General features: G+C 29.3%; 1 protein-coding gene across 1 annotated transcript in view; it reads left to right on the forward strand.

The window, feature by feature from the left end:
* Nucleotides 1-592: 592 nt before the first annotated feature.
* Nucleotides 593-18,711, forward strand: part of Muc91C (Mucin 91C) — a 41,840-nt gene continuing 23,721 nt past the window's right edge. Inside the window, exons 1-2 of the mRNA XM_085945168.1 lie at nt 593-719; nt 16,299-16,352. Of these exons, the coding sequence (XP_085801294.1) occupies nt 16,332-16,352 (21 nt within the window). The 5' untranslated portion in view covers nt 593-719; nt 16,299-16,331. The remainder of the gene's footprint in view (nt 720-16,298; nt 16,353-18,711) is intronic.

Below are 18,711 nucleotides of genomic sequence, written 5' to 3' on the forward strand. Positions count from 1 at the left end.
GTTTGTTTTATTTATTTGTCATGTCATTGTCTAACTTCAAAATAATGTTTTTGAAATTAGAACATCACTCATTGGAGGCTTCAAAATTTGGAAAATTGTAAAATTAGAATATGCCTACATTATAATTGAGTTTAAAATACCAATTCTCAAATTTATTAGTGGAAAAAACGATCAATAAACATTCAAAATTAACATATGACGTGACGAATGATATCAAATAACTACAAAATATAACTCTAAAACTGCAGGAAAATTTTCCCAACATTCCCGTCTACATATTTTTCTTTAAAATGTCACCTCATTTAGAAATATTTTAGTGTACCTTTAACGGAACCACACAAAAAATATATATACACCACCGGTAAAAACAAAAACCTCTCTGATAATAAATGAAGAACAAAACAGATGAGACTTCAAACAAATAATAAAAAAAATACGTTTACTTTCAGTATACCGTCTCACGTATCCCCCACCTGAGATTCGATTTCGTCGAGACTACCGCGCGCCAAAAGCATCATTCGAAATTCAAAAAAAAGTGTTCCATCTTCAAACAGGCAGCAGTATAAAAGGTGGACTATCTCGTGTCTTCATCATTGCGTTCTTGGTGCTCCAAGTAAACGCATCAGGTCTGATACAGTGTCCAATTAAAGGGTACAAGTGAGAGTGAACTAGCGTGATCGTAGCCAAGTGTGATTAAGTGACAGTATCACACAGAAAAGGTGAGTGTTTTCAATAATTAACGACAATAGGGTTCGTTCCGTCAGGAGTAATCGCAAATCCTTTGTTGTATATCAGTGTATACGATCGGCCTGTAGTACAAGGTAGTGAAATAATATTTTTAGTACCAAGCAAGCCCTTTTGAATAATTCATAAAATAATATAAATATATTTATTTAATGATTTTAATAATAATTGTAAAATTTCGTTTGATATTCTTACAGTACATATAAAAATAAATATATAGTGTTAATGTACTCAAATAATTTAAAAATTAACATTCTAAATAAGATTTTTTTTGATTAAAATGCATTCACCTGGTTGAATCCCATTTTAATTTATTTACAAATAAATTTCAGTCGATAGCTATTTCGGATTTCAAAAAAAAACTAATTTATGAAATTTAATATAATTCAAGTTATAATATTCAGTCAATAAAACAAATTTATTAATAGTACAAAACAATTATTACTTTTTGATATACAGAATCTACAAACGATATAACGTACTTATTAAATGAATATTCGCCCACACGTTGGTCTAGTTGGTAGAGCGACCGTCTCAATAAATACAAACCCGCACCTGGTCAAAAAATGGACATTGTTTTTTTTATAAATATATTGATTGTATTATGAATGATCAACAACAAAAATCAAGTGGGTCCGGTGAATAGCTAACAATAATTATTCCTCGTAAATAAATTATTTAAATATAACGTATACTCTGTGTAAGCCCACATGCTCCGCTTAGCAGTGAACATGATTAATAACTTTTTACGTATTGCAATTTAATAAGGAAAATTACAATTTTCCTAATTGGAGCATATGAACATAATATGTAGAATAAAAGTGATTTTAATGCGATTTTTACGAGGAATGTGTGTTATTCATTTGCTTAATTCGTAAGTATTTGATGTGGATTAAACACACATAAAAATGCGTGTGAAATTACCCAACGCGACCGTTAGAACACGGACGCTTCGTCAATCCTCTACCGCGGGAACAAAAATATAATATATGAAAGAAATGTACAATCAAAATAAATACAACAATGCACATTTAAAAAGCACCTAAATTTCATACAATATTTATAATAAAATCATAAAATTTATAAACTATCTTTTGAGCATAATAATAATCAAATTGCACGTTGATTACCAAACATACACCATTAAATTACACAAATACAGACATGTATTGATGGAGTTAAATCCTGGTACTTATAAAAAAAATCATTTTTACATTATCTAGAAAATGTATACTCTACAAATAAAGATTTTAAATTGTTGTTTGCATTTAGATATTTCGTATACATCCATAAAATATATGGACGAGTGGAAGACTGAAAATGTCCATTAATAGGATCCTAGCTTCTCATTATCCTGTGAAGTTCTTATAATTATATTTAGTCACCTCAATACTACAACTAGATAACTTGATTTTTTATATATAAATTTATGTTGATATATGTTACTAAAGATTTCCGTTGATAACGACCGTAGCAGCTTTATATTTTGACAATATTACATAAATATTTCAAGTTATTAAGTTGTTGGTAGATTTATGAAAATTTTTCGTTTTTATAAAGCGTCGAATCGATCATTTTTTTAAGTCTACAACATCAACATAATAATATATTGTAAAATAATCATTGATTATGTATTATTATTATTTGTTTAAGAATACAAAACATTGTGAACATAACAAATCTAAATTCAAGACGTACACAGCATGAGATTTACATTATAACAAATATTATCCTCACAAGAGAGAAGAAGAAAATATAGAATATAACAGAAAAAATTAAATCAAAACATACTTAAGTACAAATTAATACAGATAAATAAAATTTTGAAAACAAAAAACATACAATAATAATATATAGGTAACACTCAGTTTATAGTGTATTTAAATTGGACGAAAATTTACATAGCTGTATTTTCATTAATATACGACGTATAGTATTATTACATACCCTCAAATGTAGAGTATTTGAATTGGCATATTATAGTTTTAAAGTAAAACCAGTTTTCCCATCTCCTCATCCCAGGACTCATTCAAACATGTAATTGATTTGTCTGGAAAGTTGTTGTGATATTGTCTATTTTAAAAACACTAAACAGAAAGAAATGCATCTTTTACGGAATAGTAATAGTAGATAATTTGAGTGTATGACCTCTTTTACGAAATATTAAAAACAGTTATGAAGAATTTACATGTAGTTTTGCAAAAAAATAAACTTTTATACCTAATTAAAACACTGAAAAGGTTGCCATTTTAAATGGATTAAATTGCGACAATTACATAAACTCAAAGTAATTAATAAAAAACCAAAGTGTTAGAATAAAGGCTTCATTCGATGTGTTTGGCTTTTCTGTGAAGTTAGTTGTCTTATAGATAAATCATATTGTAAAAAGTCTCGCCATATGTTACATCAATTTACTTCACTTGGTCACTGGTGCATTTTTATTCTTGCAGTCCAACTGCGATTCATAAAAATATGCCAGATGGAATTAGAAAATAAGCTATATCTATAAATTAATATTTTTGTTTCCAATACAATGAAAATTTAAGGAGGATTTATTATTTTAGAACTAATAAATAAGTAATACTTTCAATTGAAAATTGCTAATTAGATATAATATACAAAATGTAATTTTCTAACTTATTAATAAAAAGTTTAAAACTGTTGTTAGTGTCAAAAATGCTAGATTTAACGCAAATTTCGCAAGCTAGATGCATATTCAAGAATAGATGCACAGCGCATCTATTATATATACAAAACTGCTATTGAGAGTAGTTTTTTTATGTTTTTCACACTTATTGTATCAATTACAATAAGTTAGTTGTAATTGTTACTATAAGTGCTATGTTTTAACAGCACCTCTCTTGGCTGTGCTAAATTTTATAGCGAGATAGACAGTTTTGACTGTTTAGACGGCTAACGTATTATAACAATTATATGTACATTAATTGTAGAATTCATTGCAAGTATAAAACACTTCTAGTTTTTCCTAATAATCCGCAGCATAGTTACGTATTTAAAAATGCTCGTTAAAACTAATCATACTGCAAATATCGAACGGTTTTTTGTGACAGTAAAACAAAAAAAAATACTAACCTGTCCAAACAGCAAAGTCTTTTCAACGAATCTACATTATATAGGTAAATAAAACACAACTTTTGTGTTTACTTTTCAGCGCCCACTCAGTATGCCCGTGCACATATTTCAAATTTGCAGTGCTATGATAATTTCTTTGACTATTTTTATTCACTTCATGCAAATGTCGGGTAATTTAGTATGAAATGCATTTCTTATATTAATATTACGTTGTTTTTTGCTTTTGTTGCCGCGCGATTTGAAAGTTAAAGTGATATTAGCCTAATTATCATTATGATGATGGTACGTCATCACGATTTTTTGACGATTTTTAATGATTAAAAAGATAAAATAGTTTTTTTTTTTTAAATAAAAGAACTGCTTATTTAAACGGAAGTACACATGTAATAATTGAAGAGCTAGGAATCTGTGGGTATATTCTATACACAAGGCGGCTACTGACGATAGTTTATCATATTTAAGTATTGATGTAATATAATTGTTACAATAAGTTAACCGTCTAAATTGTCAAAAATTTCTTTGTTTTAACAGCCACTCTCTTAGCTGTGTTAACTTTTAGAGCGAGATAAACAGTTTTCACAGTTTATATGGCTAACTTATTGTAACAATTATATTACCTCAACACATAACTACGATAAATTACTGTTGATAGCCGCCGATAGCTGCCTTGTTTATAATAAATTAAATAGACCCACTGGAATATAATATATTCTCTTGAAAAGATTGAGTAAATCGACTTCAAATCTAAATATTAGAATTTAGATAGTTTTCTCAACAACAACAAAAAACACTATATTTTTTCAATTATTTTAGTATTTGTGTAAAAATTAGTAATTAGTTATAACTTAAAAATTAGGGTAATGTTTGTTTTTATAATACTTACAATGCCTATCCATCAAGTGTTAACAGTGAAAATAGTAGGTACTGATTTATTATTCTCAGATAAATTTTTCAAATATAAATTTTTAAAAAAAACATGGGGATCGTCGATCTACTTTTCGAGATAATGGAACATAAATCTTGCATTATCTCCGTTTGGTGGGAGTTGAGTTACCGAAGGCAGAGCCCTACTGTAATTATATTCAACTTTGTTACCTAATTTAAATAATGTTAGTATCTCTCCATATTATGCTGATTCTGTGCTTTAAAATGTATAGAAATAGTGACAATATTTTACTTTAAAAAAAATAATAATATAATCCAATAATGTAATGTAAAGTCATTCTCGAGTCTGCATAATATAAAATATACTGTGGTGTTAGGAATTGCAATACCGATATTTCAAAACTAGTATCGCAGTACTTGTCGATACCGAAATATCAGTTTTAAAAATCAGATAATACCGATATATTTGGTATTGAAAGTGGTAAGAAGAAGTTTTAATTTAACGTAAAAGGGTTAACATGACTATTTTCTTTGTTGGGTTACGCGATGTTTGGTTTACTTCTGTTGCCATTGGAAACCAGTAATGACACGTGCTATAAAATATTAGCTGTCAATCTATTTCACGAATACTGGTATTAGTATTTTCATTAGGTATTGGAATCCCTATGTGGTTTATATGCCTTTCATATGAATAATAAAAATATTATTAATAATGGGATTATATATATAAAACTTTTATTTATAAAATCCCATTCAAAAACATTAATCTTCTGATACCTCAATTTTATGTTGACTTATAAGGGATATAATAGGATTTTAAAATTAAATTTCTTTACAATACTTCATGTCATTTCCCGTTATAGAAAATATACTGTATTATATTATGAAGTTACATTCATTATATTATTATTATATATTTTTAATCCAGTATTTATATTCAAATGTTAAATAATAATGCACAACGTGACTCAGTACTTACTATTAGCGGCGCATCTCTGAGTGAAATCACTTTTACTTTCCATATACTATAACATTGTATGCCTACTTACATATATAATAATATATGCAATGACTGAATGAACTCTATCATATTATATCTCAAGAGCACTTTACTATTTATTATATTACGATAATCTCGATAATTCGTAATGTATTATTTATTAAGTATATAAATGGCTTTTCCGTGATGGATTATTGCTTGTATGAGTTTACGAAAATATAGTGAGAATCGATTACAAACATAATATTATTTGTCATGTTTTTTAAAGCTATTTAAGAATTGAGAATACAACAATATTATTACAACGTTTTTCTTAGCTCGTATTCTTATTTGTCCGGTGGTTCTTAGTCCGGTAAAAATCTTCCAATCGATTTTTAATTAACTTCCCGAAGCTAGATATTTGAAACCTTTAGAATATATCAGAACACGATGCCAATGCATTTTTTAATACATTTAGCCATCTTTAATTATAATTGAATTCATTTTCAGTTAATTCTGTTTTGTATGAAAAGTTATTTCGACACCATTATTGGTTACTAGGATCTAGGGCCCTAGCAACTAAATTATTAATATATACGTGCGTTACTATGGAAGTCAATATGACATGTCAAGTACAAATTTTTTTGATCGTTTAAGCTAGTCAAGTCAAGTTTATATGGTTCAACAGAAAATTGAAAACCGTTGGATATAAGAAGCTCTTTTTATCTTGTAATTATTTTTATTGAACATATAATGATTTGAAAACATTTCGGCAAGAACAAATCTTTTTTTTTAAATAAATATGGTGCTCGAAGGGACTCGAACCTGTATTCACAGAATTCGAGCTAATGTCATAATTATTCTACGTGCGTTGTATCTAATAACGACGAAATAAACTTTATTATTATAATCGGCGGTTTTGTCCGGTACAAATCTTGCAATCGAATTTTAACTAACTTCCCGACTAGCTAGACATTTGAAACTTTTAGAATATATCAGAACACGATGCCAATGCATTCATTTAATATTAACCATCTTTAAGTAGAATTGAATTCATTTTCAGTTAATTCTGTTTTGTATGAAAAGTTATTTCGATACCATTATTGGTTGCTAGGGGGGGTATGGGGTCCTAGCAACTAAATTATTAATATATCCGTGCGTTACTATGGAAATCAATATAACATGTCAAAATGACATGTCAGTATTATTTCTATCAAGTGCATTTTTTTTGATCGTTTAAACTAGTCAAGTCAAGTTTATATGATTCAACAGAAAATTTAAAAACGTTGTAATTATTTTTGTTTAAAGATTTTTTCTAGTAGGCATAATATACTTGAGATATTTTCAAATAACATAATATGTTAAATATTATATTACTTTACTTTTGAATTATTTTTGATTATAATAGATACTTTTGGCTACAAACCACATCAAACACCTGTTAACAAATTCAACTGAAATATTGTAGAACTAATAGGTAAACTTTGATTAAAAATTATAACGAAAAGTCTGTTTAAATAGTTGGTACCACAATAAATAATGATAACGACTGTAGTTCTGAAAGTGCTAAAATTACATGTATTTGTTTTATATAAATATCTAATTATCTATCATGTAATATATTACATTATTTATAATTAGATACGCTTTCATTGTAAAGTAATGGGTACATAATACCAATCGTTACCGTATGATAAATTTTACGTGATCGAAGATGGCATGGAGATGTAACTGCTTCAGAGACCGCATTTGACAATGGTAGTAATCATTTTGTGCGGTTAAATTACGCGGCATCGGATTGTTCACTCACCGGAAGAAAGTGAATCTTCGCTGCACTCTGCATAGCATCATGTAATAGTGATAGAGACTGATAAATGTCGCAATGCTGGTGAAAACAAAAATATTGTTAAAAAATCGGTGTGTGTACTTATGTACGCGCGTTAGAAGTTATACTTCTTTGGCGTAACAAAACAAAAACAAACCTTGTGATAACCTAGATTCTTCGACTAGCTCTTAATTACCTTGTTAAATTACACACACAAGAAGAAGTGCCGCCTATTGGAGCGCCGTTGGTTTATTTCTATAACTTATATTAGTTAATTATATAATTATTTCTCGTTGTTTTTATTTTTAAAGTAACAGCTGTCACTCTGACGTTTAATCGTTTGTTTACGTAAGGAATTGCAAATGACTGACAATAATAAATTCGTTGCCTAGGCAACGGAACAATTCTACTATCAAACTTGTGTTTGTATACAGCTAACTAATTTTCAGCTAACTTCATACTGTCGCGTACTTTCGTAATGGTTGGCGCGCGCACCTCTCAATTTCACTCTCTACCAAACGCCCCAAAAGAAGTAGGCATGACTTTAAAAAAATAACTATAGTAAAATTTTTATAACCTGTCACTTGCCGGAACAATTTTTCTTTCTCTCGTTCACGATGAGAGAATCTTTAAATAACAACTTACTATAGGTTCATAGATGTTAAGTCGAAAAATTCGTATAGGGAAAGCAACAATGATATTCGTGCACACAAACTGACAAGCTATTCAGTGGATACTATTATAGTAGGTTCTTTATTATCTGAACAATGACACCACAGAATAAATTAATAATATAAAAAACTGTGAAACCATTTTGATTTACGAATCAGACTATAAAACGCTAATTGAATGCGCGTTTTGTTTTTATGACAAACTTTAATGCTGTAATACAGATGATTGAAAATAATATATTCTTTAAAACGTTTTTAAGTTTATCCCATATTTCTTTACACTCGAGAATAAATTCGTGCTACAGCCTCACCTAGGAAGCAACCCATTTCCCATTAGTGTTGTGTTCTAAGCATAATATAGTTTAAAAAAACATTTTTACATTATGGCTAAAATGTTGAAAACCCATTTCTATATAGACGGAGCTAAAATACCTACATATATGACAGTGAAGCTGAAAAGAAGTTCTAAGACAAATGATTAAATTATCTAGAATTCAATACACTTTTAAGATGTATTTTTATCAAATTCCTGTTATCACCTATTATCCCAAACACTGTTATCATACATATCTACTAAAGACTCGAAGCAACTTCGATTCATTCAATGAGTCAATTCAATAAATTATTAGATCTACAGATATAGCCATGATAAACCATGAAACATGAATTTCTTATTCTTAAAAATAACAAAAACGTCAAATGTTTTATTGTTCACTTGGCATTGTAGTGTTGTGAAACCAGAAATACCTATCGACTAAAAATCAATTGCTGCTTACTTTATTACAATGCTTTTATAAAAATATTACATTAACAACAATATTCTAAATCAAATGGACATAACTGATCATATTGTGCATTTACCACGTTCAATGGAAAGTAGTATCTACATTTTAAATCTAGATTAATCCACTGCTGAATAAAACTGATTATATTTCTTGTTGTACTATTCACTGAAAATCTTAACTATCTCGTATATCTAGCAGTATCTAACTCTATCTTTTGGACGTTTAATATTATGTCTTGTGTACCACACACTATACATTCATATTTTACAAATAATGTAAAAAAAATACAATTAGAGCATTGTAAATGAACAAATTTTTACACCTGCGTAAAATAAAACCAGTTTTTTTTTCAGACGTGAAATTGATAGATATTCAATAATAATATCAGCTCAGTCGTGTATAGTCAGTCAGACTCTATCAGAAAGCACAGCCACCATCGTGACTCTTGATAGATAATGCGCATGCGCAGTGACGTCACGTGGAAATTGCAACGAAGTGATAATAGAAAAATATAGACGGCGATGAAAGCATTACAGAGTTGCCAGTAATTGGAGCAAAAATTATAATAAATAATCGGCTCTATAGGCATTGTTCTTCGATCGTTTACAAGCGGAAGATGACATAAATTATGATAATGTCGTTTTTTTCTGTAAATAATAAACGGAAGTGGAATTGAATAATATTATTCACTTCGTGATTTTTAAGACAACTTAAATGCTTGCGTTAAATAGTCTAAACATTCAAATGATATTACATTTTAATACAATGTATGTCATGATAGTTTATGTATGTGAGAAGCCTCGATTATAAGCAATTATTTAATAATTACCTTGCCTATTATTATTGCCTCATAAAAATAATTGAATTGTGAGAGTTTTATAAACGTACCTAATAGCGCATGTACACGTGCATACGTGAATTGCAGCAATAGTGAATATTTTAAAATATCGTGACAATAACTTTACGGTTTATGTACACGTAAAAATGCTAGCTGTCTGTTCAATCTCAACCTTTAAGCGTAAGCGAGACGCGATGTTGTTATTTTATGGTACCATTTGACAGATCGTAAAAATCGGTTAACCTCAAAATGACTATACCCTGTGTAGTTATGCCACTATTATTCTACTGCGCAGGCGCGGATTGAAAAAATCCCAACTTTCGCATGAAAATTCAGATGTTTCCGAACTTTTTTGATTCATGAAAGCAATCTTGCAACTTGAATTACAATACACGTGCATTTTCTTGTTATGGCCACGATAATACATGCTGTCAGCAATAAATCAATGCACGTGTAAACGGTGTATATTACATACATAGCAGTTGCATTACAAATTGAGAATCTAGCGACATCCTTAAATATTTTAATGTTATTGGGTATCTCTCTCTCTATTAAAACTGGATACACATATTTGCAACCAGAATGATGTTAAAGTACACTCCTTATATTGATTTTTCAAGAATCTGAAGCTAATTCCAACAAGAATTGCTCTTCTTCTGCATGCGATAAACCTTCTAGCATGGATGTTGTATTGATGCAACCAAAGCCCGCTCCAGCACGTACCCCCACCAAACTCTTCCCGTACCCCAGGAGGTACGCGTACTACACTTTGGGAAACACTGCATTAAGAGGAGCATTGCGCAATATTGTTGTGTCTTTTTATAAACGAATACAAATAATATTCTCATACTTTTAATATTTGCCCTTTCAACCCATAGCGTCATTCCAACTGACAATCCAATTATAGTAGAAGATCGTAAGCCGTTTTACAATTACTGACCGTATCGAAACGTTCACAATGGTCCTATGTGACTTTCTACGGTCGTAACTTTCCTCGCTCACGAGAATACAGCAGGTACTTACGTCCAAAAGGTCAACCAAGGGCGTAAGGGCCAACGAGTATTAACCTTTTTCATGTTCATATCAATGCAATATTTCATAAGTATAATAATACCAATCAATATGCTTCTTCGCGATCATCTTTCACTCGTGTTGAAATATTTATAATTGGTGAAGTATTTAAAATATAATTTATGGATCACTATCATTTTTTCTTAAAAATAATAATTTTATAATACTTTAACAGGCCTAGAGGCTCAATTACAACAGTAGTACATTTTAGTAATAAAAGTGAAACAATTACAAGCACCCAGGCTTAATAAGTTAATTATTTAAATTTGAACAAAAAACGTTCCAAACCTCAGAGTAACAATATAAAAAGAGTGGCTATTGTTCGACAAGATAAAACCGTGTTTCTCGCGTATAACGCACAGTGGAACCTTAATTTTAATATTATTAACTTAACTATGAAACGTTATACCATCATGTTGCTTCTCATTACGGCTACCAATTTAGACACAACCTGGTTAAACATATTATGTTCTACTAAATTAAGTTAAAATAATTACAACTAACTTTATATTTAACACAAAAACAATAAATTTCAGCAACACGTGCTCGCAGTTTTTAAATGAATGTAATCATTCAAATCTATATTTACCGGCGACGTTTCCAAAAAATATTTAATTCAGCCGTAGAAATTCTATTTTACTCTAACGTATCTTGCAGAGATATAAGCGTATGAAATGCTTTCTCATTCCCACTTATGGTTCGTTTTGTTCAGGCCTTGTTTCAAACTAATGCATAAAGTACTCTTTCTAAGCAATCTATATCAGTCGAACTTTGAATAATCAACATTACACATTTCGACGCTTGAATTACATGATTATTAGTATTAACATCGTATGAGGGGTTAAGATCAAGTTAATGTACCATTACTTTAGTTTAGTATCTCACGAACACACTACTACTAATAGTGAAAGCTAAAAAAATAAAAACACTGGTATAATGTAATAAAAAAAATATATCAATATTCATCAAACGAAAGTAAAGCTTTTTATTATTCATTTATTTTTATATAAAATCACTGGTTATTCACTAGCAATAAACGTGCCAAATAATCAGCATATGGTTTTGTACTTATGCTAATTGGGGATTATATTAAGATATCTGGCAATGACCGCAACATTAGGGAAACTAACAGATTAGCACAATAAAATATACATAAATTTTAAAAAATTCAAGTTGCTGCATCTCATAATTATATATTTTAATATTCATTTCAAATTCGCATTAATAATACCACAAAATTCTCCTCATGATCAATCACTGACTAAGGTAACTTTCTTATTTAATAACTATTTTTTTATTCATCAAATAATTCACAAGATTTAAGAATATCTTCTTCTTCTTATTGTGCCATCCCCTAGCGGAGGTCGGCCACCATCAAGGCGATCTTATCTCTGTCGTCTGCTACCCGGAACAGTTCGGTGGAGCTGCATTCGTACCAATCACGGAGGTTCTTAAGCTACGAAATGCGGCGCCGTCCTCTGCTACGCATCCCATTGATCTTTCCTTGAATGACGAGTTGGGGAATGCTGTATTTTTGTCCTCTCATAATGTGGCCGAGGTATTGTAGTTTCCTGGTTTTGATACTACGTAGAACTTCTCGGTCCTTCCCCATTCGATTGAGAACTTCAACATTTGTCACCCGGTCAGTCCAAGGAATTTTGAGGATGCGTCTATACAGCCACATCTCAAAAGCTTCAAGTCTCCGTGACATCTCTTGGTTTAGCGTCCATACTTCCATACCATAGAAAAGAATTGAGAGCACATAACAACGTACCATACGCAGTCTCAGACCTAGGTTAAGATCTCGATTGCTAAGGAGGCGTCTCATTTTGAGAAAGGCGCTCCTTGCGATCTCAATTCTAGTTTTTATTTCCTGAGACTGGTCCCATTTCTCATTGACCCATGTACCTAAATATTTATAATGGGTCACACGTTCAATTGGTTCGCTGTTAATGACAAAATTTGTGTTGGTGTCTGGTGTCGCTGTTTTTGATACTAGTAATAGTTTTGTTTTCTTGAGGTTCATTTTTTTCAAGAATATAACATTATTTTAATAATCAGAAAGCGCTTCAGTGAGTATTGTAAAAATCATTAGTTAACTTCGTCGCAATTAGATAAGCATTTCTCTTTTACCTACTGTAATATCGTCAAATTCGTACGGTAACCCAAGTTGACATCACCGGAATGGACAGAATATATTAGCATCGTAAAAAGAGGGTCAAAAATACAAAAACCGATTGCCAAAATAAGAAACCGCTTCAGTGAGAATTGTAAGAACCATTAATTAATTAAGGACACACATAGTGTAGACTGGGTGTCGTATTTTTTTCAAAAAAGATTTTTTTCTAGTGGTTATATATTATTTCTCAGAAGTGTTTTCAAACTATGTAAAAATTTGTTTAATATGAAAAATAACTTTTTATAAAATTAATTTATATTATCAACACATTTTATTAAAAAAAAAACCTGTCTAACCTAAGAGAAATCTTTCCTGATTACATCTATCGAACCATCACCATTGCCTGCCTAAAAAAAATAATGACTAACTCACCGTACAATATATACCATCTTCGTAGATGAGGAGTGATTTATTTATTAACTGCGTTAATTGCAACTTCGAATTAAAACGTAGGAAATATAATATTGTACCTCTTTTAGAGTCACTAAAATCGTATGTATGAATTAAAATACTGAATCAGTGTTTTTCAATTTGTGTATGATCCAGAACATGGCCCGATTAGGTAGATAGTGGATGGGGGTCCCTACATCTAAGCATTGTTAATCACGTGGACTTGAAAAAAATATCTTGCGTAAAGTAGTCAGATAATAGCGGTGGAGTGGTGAGGTGAGGTGCAGGTAAAGGAGTGCGCACCTTGGTTTAAAAAAATCTGATCTTACTAGTATAATTCTTCATTCTGTATATTATTATCTGTCTGCATTTCATTTCCGTATTTCACGGGTACCAAATTGCCACATATCACTAGTATTTAATTAAAACATAAACATGCATTATGACCGATGGCGCCAAATGTTAACGCTACTGTAATAATAATCAATCTTTAAATCAATATTTTTTTGTAAAATATTATAAAATATATACTTATATAATATATGTTACATTATTAAAAGGTAGGTATAGTAGTTAATTAAAATATTTAATTTATTCAACACGGTTTTTTTAATTAGAAAATATGTTAAACACATCTTTAGCTTAATTAAAGATTTTTTTATATATTTAAATTCTTATCGGAACATCAATTAATTCCATGTTAGCACTACAACGATTGTATTGAATAGATTAATGTAGACTTTAATTGAGTTTTAATCAGATATGTATTTCTCTTGTACCACTATTTTTAAAACAAAATTAATACTATGGAAAGTATTACATACTTCATTGTGAGTTAATGTATTTTCTAATTGATGGGAGTTTTGTGCTAGGAGTTTACTTTTAGACATCTTTATTTAAATATATACATATTTACATAATATTTTACCTTATTTCACAAATAGAATAGTGATATACCTAGAGTGCACACGGAACTTTTTCAGTCATACGTATTTGTTTTCATTTAACTAATACTGCACATCGCAAATAGTGTTGGCTAGTTTTTAAAAATCAATTAAACCCTGCCTAAGCCAAACCATAATAGTTTTGGTATACTTTGGGCGATCCGACAAAAATGGTGCTCACTTTTTCAGTAATACTTATTTGTTTTCATTGAATTAAGAATACATATTACAGATGGTGTTAGTTAGTTTTTTTTAAATTCATTTAGTCCTGCCATATTAGATAAAAAAAACATTCTTCTATCTATAAAATATCCAACATTATGTATGATTTCATGACGAATATTTTGTTATATCGCTTAATATTACCTAGGTGATAAAACCATTTGTTTTTCTTTTTAGTATTACATACAAAACCTCAATCGATTGAAACCAACATTTAAGATTACATTAATACTCATAGATGTGTGCATTATAATTTGGCAAATACAATATTTTTTATTCAAATTACAGTATATTAAATATTAAATATTTTAGAATTTAATATTATAGAACTATTTATTGAATACACAATTTTTTATACAACTTGTCAGAAAAATACACTTCAAAAATATTTTCACTGAATGGGGACTTGACCCAATTACCATCGCTGCCCAAGCGCTGTGCTCTACCGTTTAAGGGTCCACATGCTCAAACACGTGCGTTACCATGATCTTACTCCCTACTTAATTTATCCTTTGTCAATTTATGGCTACGGCCGTAAGTAGCAGCTTAACCACTGGAAAATGCCAATAGAAATGGCTTATTTCAAAAAAATACCTTATTCTTAGGTCAATAATTATTATAAACCAATCATTATTCGTAGAAAATTTATATCATTTGAATGGTCAAAAACATAGCTTATAATCAGTATCTTTAGAATTATCTTCAAATGTGTTAATCGTGCCCATTTTTTGAATAATAAAATGCCTAATTCTTGTCAAATTTGGGATCACAAAGATTATAAAATATAATTTTTTATCGTAAATATGTCACTATATAATGTTAACATTTATTTTACTAATGGTTTTTTAAATGCGTTTAAAAATTAATAAATCTAAAAAATCTTAACACCGCTTCACATGGACGTACTGAAATATGACTATATTCTAAAACATTAGAGCGAGAGGTTAAAAAGAATACTATTTTATGTTATAAAAATACTTTTTACAGTCATCAAATATTTAAAATAAATATAAAGGATAATACGGCTTCAAAATTATATAAATAGATTATCTACAACGTTTAAGGTATGTCCAGGGTTATACTCTGAAAATTCTATAAAAGCCCCATTTTGACCTACGCTGAGCATGTGGGCCGTTAATTAACCTATTTATATACTCACAAATTAATAATGACAAAACACTATAACAATATAATTAAAATTGAGTTGTTATTTTATATTTCGTTGATATTGGCAAAGATCTTTTGTAATTTTTAATCAAGGTATTATTAATAATATGTAGGCATTAACGTTTATTATGAAATCGCGTCAGAATCTGTATTATTTTAAATCGAGTTATTTTTTATTTAAATGAATAATACAAAGGATTTAATAAATGTGTTCTCTTAATTATTGAATATATTTTTTATGACATTGCATAAACTTACGTATTATTAAAAAAACACTTGAACAATATTTGTATTGAATAGGACTTGAACGCATAATCCATCGCTTTACCGTTTAGCTACTAAGACAATATTATTATTATTATAGTTACTGTATACTGTACCGTATTCGTTCAAACGAATTTTATTATTTTGCCTTACAATATACAAAAGTTTCTATATATTACACTGTAATAATAAATCATGTGTTATTTCTGTATCCTAAAACAATATTGTCTTTTATTTTCAGATAAACAAAACCAATTGGAATAACAGTTTCAAGATGGCAAGAGCCAGCCTTATGGTAAGTGATCAAAATAACTATTTGAATATTTCATTTATATTTTATTAATAATTTATGAATAACAGTAAAATTCTTATATTAAAGTTAAATAAATAACTCGGTATTATTATTAATAATAAAAGTATATTAAATCTAAATAAAAATCCACAAATTTCAATTTATTTGGCCCAGGTTTTAATAATAATAAACAACATTTTATATTGGATTTAAAAGCAAATTCTTCATTGAAATACTGACCTCAATTCTTGAACAAATAAAATAATTACAACGTATGTAATCAACCAGTATCTTTGGTTTAGTTTAACTCTAAAAAACTTTCAAATATTAACGTAAAACTTCGATGTTTATATAATATTGTACGTCTTTCCAGCCACAGTATAAATACAATTATTCCATTAGGTTCCTGAATATAAAACAATACCATTTTTGTTCCTGAGCGGAGCATATGCGTCGATTAGTTGTCAGTTATTCGCCCAACCCTAACCCTAACGTATTCAGTTATTATTTTGATTCAAACACAAATTCTAAATTTAAAATGTCAATTTATTAAATGCAGAATAGAACCGTCACACACGGATTTAGAAATGGGAACCTTACAAACCAAACCACCGTGGATAACAAGCTTAAATAATATTATCAATATTTCTCAAATTTAAGTAAACTTGAATAACATGATTGATATTGACTTTCATTTAATATATTCTTTCATCATACATAATTAAATATTCAATAATATGCTATCAAAAATAACATAAGTAGACATAAATATTATAAATATCAAAGAAATTTCTTCAATATTTTTATACGTAAACAAATGAACCCTTGACTTTCAAAATCATAATATATTCCTTTATACAATCAGTCGTTTGTAAATGTAATACAATATCCGTTTGCATTGCAAAATCAGTATGCAAAGTTTATTCGAGAATTCGCATATAATTATAAAATGAAGCATTCAACGCGTCTTTCGGACACGAATTTAAACGTAAAATGCTAATAAGATGTGTTTTTAAGTATTTTAATAAATATGTTAATACATATTTAATTGGAGTGTTGACCCCAGCTGACTAATGCGACTATAACATTGGAACCATATAAAATGATAGTTCACATTCAAACATTCACTTTCATTTGAAATTAACATCAGAAAACCAAAACAGCTATTTTAATTAAAATAAGAATATACTGAGTTTTGTGTCACTCTTTTGATTACCAAACGATTAATAAATAAAATGTGTATTTTGACAAAGTCAGCAATGACGCAGATGAACCCTTTTATGATCACTCGTTCGACGCGGACGACACGGCTGCCGTGTCCCCGTTAGACGGCCATTAGATGCAATTAGCATGTTATTTAAATGTGGTAATTAAAAATTAATTGAAAGGTACCCAGTAATTGTGTTAACATCCGAAGCGATTTGGTTGAACAGAATTATTGCCCTTCCAATTGCAGGTTAGTTGTGAACCTTGGGAGAACATACAACTGATGCTCCCGATTTCTTAAATAATTATCAGGGACACACAGGTCAATGCTACCAAAAATAGCAGAATCTTCATTTACACTACGTATAAGTCGGAAAAAATACGTGGCCAAATATAAATATCGTCTAGTATTTAAACTATGCAATATGCGAAGATATGTGAATAATCGACTTAATAAAAGTATTGGTTTAACTTATATGATTAGTATAAAACCGGGATCTGTGTTGCTAAAATATAATATAGTTTTTAATGTTTTATATAAAATTAGTATTTAGTTAATTTGTTAGTTAATTAATTAGAAAAGGTGTTGTGTTTAAATTTGGTCGCCGTATTAGAATCAGACGATGGTATTACGTTTCATATATTATGTAAGTTAATAATTATAAAATTGAGGTTCTACTATGCGTTATACGCAAAAAACGGCTTCATACAGCCGGACAATACATTTCCTTTAATTATTATTACTCTAAGGTTTTACCTATGCGGATGGATTAAATAAGTAAAATATTAAAGGAAGAATAGTATTATGTTACGTTTGGCTATTTTAGTAATTAATTAATATAATATATTATTGTAATAATTATTTATTATGAGTTAAATAATAGTAAAACTTGTCCGTTATTACACAGTTTATCGAACCGCGACTTTGACAGAGTGTTATGAAACTCATTTTCATTCAACACGCAATGTGAAATAATCGTATTACAACTACGCAAACTTCTCTTCGCAAAACCGGTTCTATTTTATTGTACCAACTGGAGTTATTAATAAAACTACCATTGAACTTTAAATAATTACAATATAAAAAGAACTTTTTATATACAACGTTTTTTATTTGACAATTCTAAGTATTAATAATTTAGGACAAATAAGGCAA

The sequence above is a fragment of the Rhyacophila brunnea genome, unplaced genomic scaffold (assembly GCF_057557595.1).
Source record: "Rhyacophila brunnea isolate RB1 unplaced genomic scaffold, BYU_Rbru_1.0 scaffold_18, whole genome shotgun sequence".
Lineage (NCBI taxonomy): Eukaryota > Metazoa > Arthropoda > Insecta > Trichoptera > Rhyacophilidae > Rhyacophila > Rhyacophila brunnea.